Raw genomic sequence first — 15,193 nt, 5'->3', positions numbered from 1 at the left:
AAACCTAAACAAATAACTACAACATCACTTTATATATTGATGTCTGAGCTCACACGGGCTGTTCGGAGCATTAATGCAGCAGCATAACATGTGCTGACAGATAAAACTCGTCTTTTTTTTTCCTTAACACTTAATTAGCTGGCAACAGACAAAAGATTTCAAATAGGTGTCATGGCAACATCTCAAGAGAGCACAATCCTGAACCGTGAAAGCCCAGAGCTCAGCCAGGAAGGAGCCAAACACACAAAAAGAGTCACATCAAAAGCCTCTAAATTGGAACCATGAACCCTGCTGAGACTCACAAAGCTGCTCCGTAATCTAAAAGGTTGATATTAGCTCACACAACAATCCTGCTGTATACTTCATTGATGCCGGAGATTTGAATTCTGTGTCTGGGAAAGAGAAAACGACAAATACAAACATGCACAGTGACAATTAATGGAAAACATGAGCGCTGGGAGAGCCGGCGGGTGTTTAGTAAGGAGATAAATTGTGTTTATGACGCGGAACATTTCGACTGATCAGGACCGCGATCCACACAGAGTCACACAATGTTGCCTGGCCTACAAATATTGTATCAGAATAAGATTAGATTAAAAATGTATCGTCATCGCGCACAAGTACTGAGACAACAAAATGCAGTTTATGTTCATGGTACATCTGAGTGCTATCTGAAGGTAACTGGACCTGCCTGAGTTTACTGAATCGAGAAGATCAATCAAATAACTGACTATTAAACTTATCACCAGCTAGTCTGATCATTAGTTAATGGGTTACAGTCATAATAATTTCTGATTTCTCTCCTCCTCTGTGACAATTAACTGAAAATAAAACTAGGATTGACTGCTTTGCATGCAGGTACATAAAATTATGAATGAGCTGTATCAACATAAATATGTATGAGTCCTTCTCTTCTTTTTATATTCAGATGTTGTTTTTATTTTATTTATTTTATTTTTTTTTTACATTTTAAAGGCACACTTTGTAGTTTGGGGGAAGAATTTTGAATTGGAAGAGAAAGTACTAAATAAACAAACTTTTTTGTTGCTGAGGAAACTGAATAAACAAACTGACCTGAAAGGACATCACAGTTTCATGCTGTTTTGCTTTGTTTATATGTGGCGGACCCTGCCACCTTTCTAGCATCAAACAGCTTGTTTTCCTCCGAGAACAGCTTGTTTATTCAGTTAAGGAAAAGACAAATGTTTCAGAGTTTGTATTATTACCTTATGGATATTGTAAATATTAAAATTCTGAGTTTGAGTTTGAATTGTATTATTGTAGCCTGTTGTAGAGGGAAAGAGGGATGTTTTTTCTCAAAGGGCAGAAATATTCTGTGTGCTTTGTGGAGCTCCATTCTGTGCATGTTTGGAAGGTTTTTAGTGTTTGACTTGACTTATCTCATCCATGTCAAGCAACCCATTGGATCTGTTCTAGAACAATAACACTTAAAACTCCAGCAAACAAGGTGCAGCATATTATGAGAGCATTCTCGCTGGCTTTAACTAGTTAGCTCAGTTAAGCGTGCTGTTGTTTACTATGAGAGTCTTGAGGTGCAAAGTGGCTCGGGGCTAGCTGGTTAGCAAGCTAAATTCAATAGGTATCACAATGCATGCAACGACTCCAACATTATTTCTTCACATCCTCTTGCAGATGTCCATCAATTTGTGAATGTTTTAAACTAAAGTTCTTACATATCGCACCTTTAATCTAAAGCGCGACCTTCACAACATCTATTTACAACCTGAAAGGAAACTAAATTGATTTAGCTGTGCATGTGAACCCTCTGTGTGTGTGTGTGTGTGTGTGTGTGTGTGTGTGTGTGTGTGTGTGTGTGTGTGTGTGTGTGTGTGTGTGTGTGTGTGTGCACAGACAGCAGCCTCCTGCAGGGAGACTCTCCTTAGCGCTGTTAAGCCACAACACCTTCCCTGTGAATCTTTAATAGACCACATTCACTGGTATCAAGCTTTAGCCATCTGTGCTACAGTATGTAATAGCAGCATGGGCCGAAATTACTTATTCAAATAAGCCAGCTTAATGATACTGCTTTGCACAAGTAAATACATCTCCTTAATGTTTCAGTGTCCTTTAACTCGGTGCCACGTAGACTAATTAAATTCCGCTCCCTCTGAGGACTGGGTGTTGATAGACGGAGGAGACAGATGGATTGAGGAGGGGGAAAACACACAGTCACAAGAAGAAGCAGGGCCCCCCCTCCACCCGCTCCCTGCAGACACACACACACACACACACACACACACACACACATCGCCCACCCCCACCGCCCCCGAGTCCTCACCTTTCAGATCTCAATCACAAAGATGGAAATGGTTGTGTGTTTGTGCGCGCACCGGTCGCGTGTTCAAGTGCAGTGCTTTCGCACATAATGATGGACTGTTGCCTTTTTGTTCTGACAAAAGAGGCTGGCAGAGGTACAGTAAAAAAGGCAGGGGAGGGATAACGATGCTGCCATGTTCGAGCCTGATCAAAAAAATAACAGAAAGAACAGTCCACACTGGGATATTTCTGTGTCATTTGATTACAATAACGTATCTAAGCATCTTGTAAACATGGCAAAGCCTGTGATTTCACCCCTTTTTTTTCTAGCACCATCAGTTGATGGGCAGAAAAAAAAATATCAAGCTCATAAGAGAACGCACTCTAGAAAGAATATGTCCCCTTTTCATCATTTTGATATCAGAGGCATCTCTCGGGTGTAATCCAGTGAGAATAGCGCAGCTGTCTGTATTGACTAAACACTGCTGTCTGCATCAACATCACATCATATCTCGTTATCAGAGGGTCTTTTGTGGCAGCGTAGCAACAGTTGTGCGAGCTTTGAACCATCCATCTCGCAGGCATGAATTCAATATGTTAATGTGTGTGGCGAAGACGGGGATATCTCAGACGGCGAGGGGGAGACGTGGTCTTACCTTTAGCAAAATATATTAAACTGGAGCAACCCGCCTCTGCTCTGTGAAGAGAAGATGGGAAAGAAGTATCAATAATTTTGCGCTCTGCAACCAACTCTGGATTCATCATGCAATAGGGCGACCTGACATAATGTTTTATGCAGCTTGCTGTACCAGCCAACACAAGGTGCAACACAACAAAGCTCTTATTTTGTAACGCACGTGTCGTTATCACAGGTTTTGTCAGGCAAAATTTGTCACCTCAGCACTGATGTACGGATGATTGACAGGAGCTTAATCTGAATCTCTTTGTGAGCCGCTCTTTCTTTTTATAGCCGGTGCGAGGGGGGGGATCCCCGGGGGAGGCAGGAGGGGAACAGACTCTCTGCCTCCTCTGCCCGTTCTGCAGGAGGCTCTGCAGGGAACCAGACTCTTTCCCGTCCCCCCGGTCCACATGAGAGCCTCTCAGCCAGTTGGCCTTATACCAGTCAGCTGGCTCCCAGTCGAGCAGCCCTGGATGACACACATGTGCGACCTCAAATGTGACACACAAAGTGGACGGCGTCTCTCCGGCTCTGTGTCCTTTATAGAGCTGTGCTGACATGAATCTGACATGGGGCCTGAAAATAATATCGTTCTGTTGTAATTTTTTAGGCTGTTTTCTCACATAGCATATACCTGGATATTTTGAAATGTCCTAAAAAAGTTTTTTTTTAAAAAGCACATCATGAATGCTAGGACTGGGTGACTGGGCTCCAGGGTGCACCTACTTTTGCTGGACATACACTGAAAAATCTGCCATGTTTTATCTCAAAGGGACACTCTGTAGGTGGGAGAGGAAATTCAAACTCAGAATTTTGAATATTCACAATACAAATGAGGTAATAATACCAACGCTTTTTTTCTCTTTTTACTTTTTCTTTTCCATAACTGAATAAACAAGCTGTTCTCGGTGGAAAATAAAGTCCCCAGGCAGAACACTGTTTGAAGCTAGAAAGGTGGCAGGGTCCGCCACATGTAAACAAAGTAAAACAGTATGAAACTGTGTTGTCCTTTAAGGTCAGTTTGCTCATTCAGTTCATTCGGCCATTAACACTAAGAGAGTTTGCATGAAAAAGTCAGTCAATAGAGATCCCTAAAACTACATTGTGCACCTTTAACATAAAAAAGTAACGCACAAAATATTTTGAAACAAACTCCAACTGGGAGTGTGGACAGTTTCCTTTGAACAAACTGATTCCTGTTTACGAGTGTTGACTATATTAGATAAGAAACACTTATTTTTTTCATCATTGTGTGTGCACCTAAATGACAAAGCCAGGCGCACCACGGCAACCAGAATGTAGAGCTCTGGCAAACACCTCCATGATGATACTGCAACAATATTGTGGGGATGACTATCGATTCTTTCACTAAATATTAGCACAATGAGATTTTTTGATACATAATCATCACTAATGTGAATATAATGACCAGGTGGTAAAATGTAAGTATAAGAACAAGTACAACAGTCTGGTAAGTTTGTAAAGCTGGACATTTTTAGCTGTTAAAACTGGGAAAACACAACATATATGCTTTATCGTGATATAATGATGTCCATAATTTAGGATGATGTATCCTATATAGGCTCATATCACAATAATGATATAGATCATAACGTATACGGTATACTGCCCAGCCCTGGGTCCTTAGGAGGAACAAAGAAAGCATGGTCTACAGTTATGAGTGCGATTGTGAAATCTGAGTGACTGCGTATAGTTGCAGCAGATGTCCTGAGCAGAGTGACTGCTGAGGTGTGATGCCTGGAAAGAGTTTGACAAATGGACCGTTCAGGGATGGGTCCCAACACACTGAGGTAACAAAAGCAGGCAAACATGTAAAAAATTAAAAAATGCCCGGTTTATTTATTCACGTGAGAAAAGAGATGGCCAGTAAAGATAACAGGATTGTATATTTTTTCTTTTTAATAAACATGCATGTGTTTTAAATCCAGGCCTATTGTGACATTTGAGATTGTTCCTACTCACCATTCATTTCGTTACTATCATCCAGCCAGTCAATGACGCCCCTTCTCTTCAATGGACTTCTCTCTCCTGTCCCTTCCTGCACCGTGTCACGGTCCTCCGCTGCGGAAACCCTCCTTCCACCGCCGCTGCACGATCATTAAAAAACCGGGACCGGCTTCACCCCCTCCTCCCCGAGCAGTGTTTGGACCGACCGGCACTGTTTGTCGCATATGAGAGCGCCTGATCAGGCTCTCCTTCCGGCTGCTCGGGGAACAATGGTGCAGCATCAGACTGACAGCTCCGCGGACAACGTGACTCTCTCTGTCCAATCGTGGCTTCCTGAGGCAGGAACGAGCCGCAGAGCTGCTGCTGCTGCCGCTGAGGCCCCAACACACCGTGTGACCGACCGAGGTGGGCTCATTTATGACTTTTTAACATATTTATGAGGCTTTATAGGCAGATGCGGGTTTATAGTCATCTAATGTTTGTTGATGGGGATTCTTGGCCACACGGGTGAAAAGTAAGTCACATACTGGATCTGGTGTTTCACGCAAGACTAAAAATGAGATTTTTGACAGAAAAAGTTGATTTTTGATTCTCACACAGGGCTCTGTGTTGTAATATTTCTGTCTCCAGTGGTCTTAAAGTTGTTTTAGATTCTCTGTACCACTGCTGCAAGCTATGGAAGGAGATTAGGGCCACATGTGAACAATCTATTTGAGTTTTTATGTAAACACATCTTTTTTGTTTGCTAGTTTTTTAACATATGCATCTACAAAGCTGGTACAGAGCTGCTGAATAAATGTATTTTCCTTAAAGGGGCCCCATGTAGTTTTGGAGAAGACATTCAAACTCAGAATTTTAATATTTACAATATTAATGAAGTAATAACTCAAACTCATAAATATTTATCTTTTCCATAACTGGATAAACAAGCTGTTCTCAGAGGAAAATAAGGTCCCTAGAAACACTGTTTGATGCTAGAAAGGTGGCAGGGTCCGCCACATGCATGTAAACAAAGCAGAACAGTATGAAACTGTGTTGTCCTTTAAGGTCAGTTTGTTTGTTAAGACAAACAAAGTCAGTCAATAAAGATCTTTTTCTTCTGATTAAAATGTGTTCTACAAAACTTTATGGTGCAACATTAAAAAATATCATCATTGTGATTATATAACAATTATTTATCAATATTTAGGTGGAGCTCCTATGAAAGTTGCTCTGTTGCAATTTGAAGCTAAAAAATCTTGACTTCTTAGTGAAATACCCAGATCTTACTGGTTGTGCGGCACACAGAGCGTCGCACTAAAGATTTCCCTTAACAAAGGCGGCATACTTTTGGTTTAGCATCTGCTAAGTATGATGGGGTTAAAATATCGAATCTCAACCGAATGGTTCAAATTATGACAGTGAATCTAGTCATTTTGTGGGGGCTTGGTATCACGCGGTGAGCAAGAATCCTGATATCTGTAGAAAAAATGTCTAAAATGGCAGAGTTCTACAGTATACCCCCAGCGCTAATGTCAGCTAGTGCTTGCAACTTTATCTTTAGGTGACGTTAGCAGAGTTAACATTAGCTAGCATTAGAAACCTTACTTTTTTCTTACATACCTTTAGCAACGTTAGCTGGTGCAACAAAATGGCAACCACTCAAGGGGGCAGATGAACACCTTCGCAGTCAGGAATTCCTTTATTCTCAGAAAATTATAAAATCAAAGTAATCAGAGTAATGAATGAATGTAAATGCACAGTATGCAGTTTGTGCAACTAGGGGTTTCTCAGTAAAAACAAAACAAAAGTATTAAGTAACCGAAGTAGGTGGTTAGATGTAAGTAGTGGGGAAGCTATTGTCTTTACTGTTAAACTTCTGTAATTTCTGAAAAAATGTATCTGTTTTTAGTGTAAATGTTCCTGTATGAGTGTGCATTTTTTTTCCCCAGAAGATAAATTCCCACAAGCTAGATATCATGCACGTCAGGTTCCCTCATGTCGAAGTCAATAGATTTTTTTTGACTGGGTTAAACGTCTGACTTTAGGTCTGTGGCTAACACAACCTTAAAGCTGAAATAGACTCAATCAACCTTTCAAGCCCCCCTGCTAGGGTTCCCCTATGGTATTACAGTTAACGCCACTGTCATAAAGACAGCATTAGCATGGCTACAGCTAACAGCCTGACTACTGTCCAAAGCAACAAACCTCAAAGTAAAACACCCGGCTGTATGAAGAAATATGCAGGTGTTGTTACTGACTGATCTAGTAGGAAGAATGACGATGGTAAGGATGAACACATATCAGCAGGGGAACAGACATTGACACAACATCGAAAACAAGCACTACTCAACACAACACACAACAAAAATCAACTGGTTTTAGACATTTTAATGCAGAACATTACATTTAAATTTTTTCCCTAGTGGCCTTAATCTTTTTCCCTATGCTATAATTATAACATCCTTCTTAATGTATTGTATTACTGTGGTCACTTTAATAGTTATGGTTTTGAAATAAGCCACACATGCTAATGAAAGTGAGGAAGTTGAGAGGCTTATAAAAAGAATCAGCTGCCTTGGCAAACAGCCCTGCTACATCAGGTTTAATTAGTCCCTGCTGGGTTAAATGTCAGATCAGCCAAATGCGACGAGTCGGTTAAAGCTGAATGGAACAGGAAAGCTTTGTTGGTTTTTATGTTGGTGCAAATAAAAAAAAAACTCAACACTAGGTCCTCAATATGTGACTTCTTGGGGGGGGGGGGTGAAAAAACAAATCAGTGAAGCACGGCGCCATCTTGTGGCCATTAGCCGAAACTACGGGTGTTCTACAATCCCTGATGAACTCAAATACCTCTTGTAAGGTTCATCTCCAAACAGAGCCAGGCGTGTGGGTGGGGATGGCTGGTTCTGAGTCTGCTGAGATTTAAAGGAGAGGGATGTTGCGCTCTTCCTTTCTGTTCAGTATGATTTATTTTAGCGTGCTTGGTAATTGCTGGACATGAAGGGGAAGGTGACGATTCTGAAGCTGAAACAGAGGCAGCTAAATGGAATTAATCCATCACTGATTTCATTATTTCCACTTGGGCTTTTTATACTGTGACATGCTAAAATATCTTCCCTGGAAAAAAAGGACCTATTGTCTATTGTTGAGTTTAACAGGCGTCCAGTCAGGTATCACTTTTCCCAAACCTGTTTGGATAACCTGACACCGGCGTTCTTGAACAAGCATCAGGAAGGCGGCCTGTGCTTCCCACGAAGAGCAGTAGATGATGCTAAAGAGCTGATGGTGAAATACACTCATGTAGTTAAACCTCAAACTGTGTCAGTCCAACCACAGGTCTTCATGTGGTTATACACAACGACAAGGTAAACCGATACAGTGCACCGTGTCGGCTATGCAAAGATGCAGCTGCTGCACTCTGAAGCGAGGTAGTCACACTGTGTTGACACAGAGACACGCTGTTGACATTACTCATTTCAAGTATTGCATTAAGTGTTTAACAAGATGAGGCTCCAACACAACCTGTCCTCAATAGAAGGGGCATGAAAAAACAAAACAAAACACAAGAGGCATTCTCATGGATAAAACATGTCAACAGTTAGAGTCAGGTATGTGGTGTGTATCGCAGAATATTGTGGGGAAAATACAGAGGAGACGTGAGTGATGCAGGGTGGCTGCATTATCGGGAGGCAGGTAAACATATACCTGCATTGAAGCAACTCCTTTTATACAAATCACACCAACGTTATTATTGTCAGCTGAAACTGAATCTGAAAATAATACCAAAAAAAACCAAACATTTTAATTAATTGACATAAATATAAGAACTTAACTTTAAAAACAAAACAACTATAAGTAAAAACATTTTGCATAACTACAAAATTAAGTCAGATACAATAAGATTATCGAGGAAATGTCTCGACTTTCAGTCTTTTGTCTATTTGGCCAAATTTGTCAACACAACAAGCATTAGTGGGAGATGGTATTTGTCTACACGACTTTACTGAGTAAACTGCTTTCACGAAGTGTCACGTTTGTATTGTAGTCCTTGTTCTGAACTTCTTGAATCATCATCCCTGACAATGTTCCCCATAATAGAAATAAAGTAAAACAGACTAACCGTAACTGAAATGAGCAAACACACAACTGGAGCCCAACTGACACTAAACTGAATTGAAAATGATAAGAAATTAACTTTGTTGGACACCTGAGAGCGCCTGAGAGCACCTTCCGGCCATAACAGATAACAACAGAGCAGCACTGGTGTTAATCATTTTACTCACTCTACTTTTATATACCACAGGATTGTTTAAAAGAAAATTCTTACACGAAGCAGACAGTATTTAAATAGAAAACAACTACATAGAATTCAACCAACACAGTAAAGGAATTAGTGATGTATTTACAAATATTACATCAACACTAACCCTTGGTTTTAGTGTGATCAAATAATGGGTTATGAATTAAATCCAACTTGTTAGATTGGTGTTTGTTGAATGTCATTCAAAACCTGTCTGAAATACTGAAGCTTTGCATCTGTGGCTGGCTTGACTGACCAACCAAATACGAGGCCTCAGTGACTGAGCTGGAAATTAGGCTTTTTAATCAGTTGTCTTCGATTTGTAATTAAACTGGACATTTATACATAAAGTCTTTTTAATTTCTTTTGGGAACTGTGGACTGAATGTTGAATCAGAGCATGTTCTGTGTCCTCCTTCTTCTTGTCTGCTGTCTGATAACTTATCTTTTCAAATTAAAGAATTGTTGTGGCAGCTATAAAAATGAAAAACAAAGACTGAGAAGACTAAGTGAGCTCAGAGGGAGCACATACTTACAAAGCTATTACAGAACTAAACCAGAAAAACTGCACAATTATCTCTGAAGCACTCGCCTTCATTATGTGACCAAAAAAAATAAACACTGTCATTAAATTGGATTGTGAGATTTGACAGTGCAGCAACTGTTGTGACATAAAGTGCCTCCCTTTCAACATCCAGACGTATTATTCTTATGTTTTTATATCCCCCAATTACTGTTATTTTATAATTAAGCCTGGTGTGACTCTGTTTTCTCATTAGTGCTGATGAGAATTCACTGCTCCCATGTAGTCTCTTTCATTAACACCTAGAAAAGCACCTGGAAAAAAAAAAAAAACTGATAATAACAAAACACACTTTGACATTTCACCTGAGGATGATTTCAGAAAAAAAAAAAAAAAGTTCATTGTTGTTTTGTTGCATGGTTAAAAAGTCAAGTTTACTGTGAAGGAAAAATGGTCCGCTGTCAGCCGGCTCCTATCAGTGTAACCTGATGGCTGTGAATGCATGAAGGACCGGGCTGTACGTGATACTCCCCTTTCTGGCCTTTCTGAATTATGCATTCCTCTCAGGTTAACGGTGGATATCCGGTGTCCTTCATTCAACACTTCATTCAACAGTGGACAGATCCAGAATGGATGTTTCTGTCTTTTTGTCCTCCTTGACAGTCACAAGAAGCATTTCAAGTGAAAAAAAAAGCTTCTGTGTGTCAGTTTCAGGGGAGATTATTTGCATATCCTCACGCGAATTACTTGTCCATGCTGTGCCATGTGTGAACATGTTGCGTTTGTTGCGGTGTTTAAATGTGTGAACGGCCTCACTAAGTGTGTCTCTATTTAGGGGAGCTCAAGAGAGCTTTTGTGCACAACGTGTCAATTCTCTGCCTCTGCGGAGCCGCTGATAGAGGCCCCCTCAGGCGGCAAAGGAAAGTGGAACCCTGTGGAGTGCGGTGACCTGTGTCCTCTCCCTCCTGTAGTCAGAGCACCCAGCGATACAATTGCACCACAATGGAAATTCAATCAAGAGATGGAGCCGGAGCGAGTCGCAACTACTCTGCCTTCCATCCCCTGCTGGCCTGCTCATTGATGAATTCATCTGAAGAGGAAGAGGAACTTTGGACACATCTGGATTAAAGATACTTCAGGTTTCAGGGGGAAGATTATGAACTTCGCTTTGAGCAAATGTAAGTAAGACTGTCGTTCTATTTAAAGGCTGCGTGTGTGAATGAGTGGCAGTTATCACCTGCAGCCAAAGCTTTACACAGTAAGGCCACAAACGGCTCTATGCACTTCAGTGATGATTGTGACAAATTTATAGTGACTGCTGTTGATGGGTTTGTTGCTAAGGCAGCATCAACACCATCCATTAGAAGGGAGGTATATTGGCTTTGACAGACCTGATGCTATATTACAGTATGCAGACCTACTCCGTGACAATGTCAGAGAAATCCACCTGTGGCTCTAACAGAATACGCACCAAATGGTGTGTGTGTGTGTGACAGACGGAGTAAAAAAAAAAGCAACAAAAAAAAGAGACTTTCTAATTTTCAACTGAGCGATTTCCTCCCATGTATTTTTTTCAAACGGATCAATCCTCCCTCGCACTTCACCTAAGAGACTCTCCTCTCTGTATGAAGTTGCCCTCACAGATGTGGCCACTTCACATTAATGGGAGGGTATAAATAAACAGGTATACAGAGGGAGTCACTCTCAACCATTAGTAGGAATGTTGGATGGCTTGCTTAATCAAATGTTAAACTGTATTATGTGCAGTTTGCCTGTGAATGTCCTTCAAACAAGCACGAGCTGTGAAATGATGTTTGATTCTTAAACCTGCACTAATGGACATTTTTATATAGACAGTTTATCAGAGAATGAAGTGTAATGTGAAAGGGGGTGCTTGTAGTGACGAGTATGCAGCGAAGTTTCACCCTGCAAAATGGTTTTGCATCTCTTTCTTACCTTGTGAGTAAACTGGAGATCATCGATCGTGCTCAGCTTCAGGTCCAAACACACAGTGGTCGAGCTGTTCAGCTGTTCAGCTGTTCAGCGTTGGGGCACCAGGACTACACTGTTAGCACAAGAGCTTTGGAATGGAACTGAATGGGGGCTAACTTGTTAGAAGCTAACTTTAGTAGATATCTCTCCAACACAATACACAGACATAACTTCAAAACTATTCTTTTTTCACAGTCTGTTGATAATTGTAGTCTTTCTTTGTGTTTTCGACTAAAATTTGTACATATGTCAACTTTAAGGCCCACGGACTCTCTCGCCACTTTCATCAACCCAGCAAGTTTCATTTTGAAAAAGCATTCATAAACCTGCAACCTGCCCTGCATCAAACTGCGAACCAGTAAAGATAGCATCTAGCTGGTGAACACTGTGGGGCATTCAGCAGCTAAAGAGCCAAACTAATTTTTCAGGTGATGGTTGAGACCAAAACAGAGCTAAAAGGAGAGTGAAATCAGCCAGGAACATAACTGCAAGTGAGGGATGATGTCTCCACCTTGTGTGCTGGATGGGTAGTCTAGCCAGACATTGAGAGCGCTGGAGAAAGGTCTGGCTGTGCAAAATCAATCACAGTCATCTCGGGCGATGCTAAACTCTGGATGCAGCAATCATTACCCTGCAAAAAAATACTGGGGGGACTCGAAACTAATGCTCTGGCATTAAAATAGGATACGATCTAGCTCGTTTAGGCTAGAACTGTTAGCGAACAGGTTATGGTGAGGGTAACTTGCTACTCTTATTGTGTAGGTTGTTAGCTTTGATGTTCTTGTGTATTCGCCATATTAATGGTATAAGGTGATAATATGTCAGTGTCATTTTTACAGATTTTTTTCTGCCCCCGAGTGGCCCAAAAATGATGAAATGTAGCCTCAACTGTTCTGATTTTTGTCTAAATCTATCACAGAGCAAAAAATGTAGCGAATGGTTCATTTGAATGATGAAAATAATGTCTCCTTAAGTTGCCAGTCGTAACTTTGTGGCATTTCTCCATTCATCGGAGTTTGATGATTAATGTAGGGCTCGTTTGAGTCAGTTAAGTCAGCGCTGATGCAGAATCCACTCCCTGCCAAAGCGTTCAGGAGTTTGATGAATGCGCTGCTGCTGGCATGGTTTTGTAAAACATGAGAAGTAGTAACTTGTGATTGGATGCCATTGTTCCCACTAATTTTACGCCGTGAGAAGAACAATGAGCACAATCAGTCCAACATGAATGATCCTAATAGAGGGAGACAATCTGGCAGAACACAGAAACGCATGATTAGCAGGGTGTGGGAGCCAATCATGTCATATTCCAGCGCTGGGAACCGCTGATGAATTTGAATGACAGGGTATCCATGACGACTGCTGCAAATGGGTGTGCGCTCAAGAGTAAATCCTCATTTAGTTTGAAAGAAGCAAGCACGCGTGTGTGTCAAACAGGCCATGTAGCACATTACCCGCTTGGATTGACATTTGTCAGATCTCTCAGTGAATCTCTCAGCCAGTATTTCTTTAACATAAATAATGAAAGCAGAAGTACTGTTACACTGTGTGGGGCCTTGAACCAGTGAATTATTGTTTCAGCAAGCTGGCAAGCTTTATGCATATGGCTCATTTCCATACAGACTCTCTTGTAGGGGCAACAGGAATGAGATATTACAGTTGATGTATTTTGCAGACTTTTGAGTGTGGCTCATCACAGCGACAAGAAAACATACTCTCTGTCTCTCTGCTGTCCTCGTTTTACACTTGCAGCAGTCGTTCTTGTGAACGGAGGGATCAAACTTGTCATGACCCTGAAAAGGATTCAGTTCTTTGTATTTTATCTCCTACCATCATGTTCACCAAATTGACGTTGTAGTGACGGTACTGTGCCACAAGATGGCTGGTGGGTCCACACTGAAATCATGAAGGAGGCAAGGGTGTTTTCTTTCCTCTGACATTCTCCTCTGAAGGTGGTGTGTTTCTCCAGGCAGAAAACAGAATACATTACTCTTTAATTACTGAAATATTAAAAAAAAAACCAGCAGCCTCATATTACACTCTCCAAATTATTGTTGATAAAATGACTGAAATGTAACCAAATAAACATGCCGTGTTTGTAAAACAGTCAAATCATCCGACTCTCTTTACAAATCTCTCATGAGCCGAAACCAGTTCAGTGGTGATTTGTTTTTTTTTTTTTACTTTAGTTTAAAAAACGATGGGACTTTTGATTTAATCTGCTTCTACTGCACTCTCACTGCGGCAAAGATTAATTGTGCATGATACATTTTGCATAATGGGCACTTGTGTTTAGCAAACAAATCCAGTTAACATAAATCACCCAAATACAGGCAGTCTAGTCAGGAGAAAAACCTGCCGCACGGCTGTTTTTTTTAAGTTTGTGGTACTGTTGGGCACAGCGAGTCTAGCTTTAAGCCATTCTGTCTCAGATGCTCATTTGTATAACACAGAGTGTCTCATGGCTGCCCTATTAATTAGTTTGAGCCAAAGTGCTGTTTATCAGTTGTAATGCACATATTAAACTTAACCTTATACCTATGAGCCTCAAGTTTACCACAGTTCAATGAGGTGTGCACAGTCTCAGATTATGGCTGACATCACTTAATACTGTGCTCTTTAGTTTAGTGCTTTGAGCTAATTGGAGTCTGCATATGGTTATATTTGACATGTTTCTGGTGTTTTACATGTGATAGGCCTATGTGGTGTTTTTTTTTTTTTTTATGACAACATGTTTTGAGCACGACCACTGGACCGCTAAATTATCTGTTGATAATTTTAGTTATTTTTTGCCCCTACATCTTTGATGGTGATTCTGTAAAACCAAATCAGCTCATGCAGGTTTCCAATGGATCAGCAGGTTGTAGCAGATGTGTGAAATCGAAGATAAAGACTCTCCTCTGCATGTATAATACATGCTGAATTTAAAGTGAGAAAGCTGCCCTGTTGTCTGAATCTAACAAAGACACTTCATAACACAAATACTGTTGAAAAAAAAAAGGCAGCAGAAAGCCTTCAGGAGCACTTGTGGCAATGTCCTCTCAAACATTTTATTCAGATAACAGCATCACGGTCCTCTGCAGACATTTTACTGCCCAACATAAAACCACTTCTCGCTTTAGCCAAAAACATTCAGAGACATATGGCGCTGGAGTGGTTTCTAACAAAAGTGTGGTTCAGCATACCAAGTCAGAGCATGACTAACAAAGCAGGCTTCGCCCTGATGCTGAGGTGCAGCTGAATATGTACACTACCCAAACAAGGGGTCGAGCTGCTTGGCCTCGCAGCGGAGATATGTCCAGAATGAAATGGAACAATTGGCATGTAAATAGATTTCTGAGTGATGAGTGTGAAGAAGGTTGACAGAGTTCAAAAAGGAGAGGACCCGGGGAAGATGAATGGAGCTCAGCACTGACAAAGAAAGCCAACGTTGTCACCTCTGATCCAGATGAAGTCAGGAGAGAGAGAGGAGTGTG

At 41.0% G+C, this 15,193-nt stretch overlaps 2 protein-coding genes across 7 annotated transcripts in view; one reads left to right on the top strand and one right to left on the bottom strand.

Annotated features, from left to right (window-relative positions):
- Window positions 1–5,200, bottom strand: part of csrnp3 (cysteine-serine-rich nuclear protein 3) — a 29,519-nt gene extending 24,319 nt beyond the window's left edge. For 2 of the 5 annotated variants that reach the window (XM_037108668.1, XM_037108672.1), the window contains exon 1: window positions 4,940–5,199. In XM_037108668.1, coding sequence (XP_036964563.1) covers window positions 4,940–4,942 — 3 coding nt within the window. In that variant the 5' untranslated portion in view covers window positions 4,943–5,199. Of the gene's footprint in view, window positions 1–2,933; window positions 2,975–4,939 lie in introns of all 5 variants that reach the window. The other 3 variants (XM_037108665.1, XM_037108671.1, XM_037108669.1) reach the window with 3 other exon arrangements.
- A 3-nt stretch (window positions 5,201–5,203) lies between these two features.
- Window positions 5,204–15,193, top strand: part of xirp2b (xin actin binding repeat containing 2b) — a 45,394-nt gene continuing 35,404 nt past the window's right edge. For both annotated transcript variants that reach the window (XM_037108658.1, XM_037108656.1), the window contains exons 1-2: window positions 5,204–5,329; window positions 10,564–10,906. The gene's annotated coding sequence lies outside the window, so the exon portion shown is untranslated. The remainder of the gene's footprint in view (window positions 5,330–10,563; window positions 10,907–15,193) is intronic.

The sequence above is a fragment of the Acanthopagrus latus genome, chromosome 9, assembly GCF_904848185.1.
Source record: "Acanthopagrus latus isolate v.2019 chromosome 9, fAcaLat1.1, whole genome shotgun sequence".
NCBI classification, from domain to species: domain Eukaryota; kingdom Metazoa; phylum Chordata; class Actinopteri; order Spariformes; family Sparidae; genus Acanthopagrus; species Acanthopagrus latus.
This window is presented reverse-complemented; position numbering and strand designations above follow the sequence as displayed.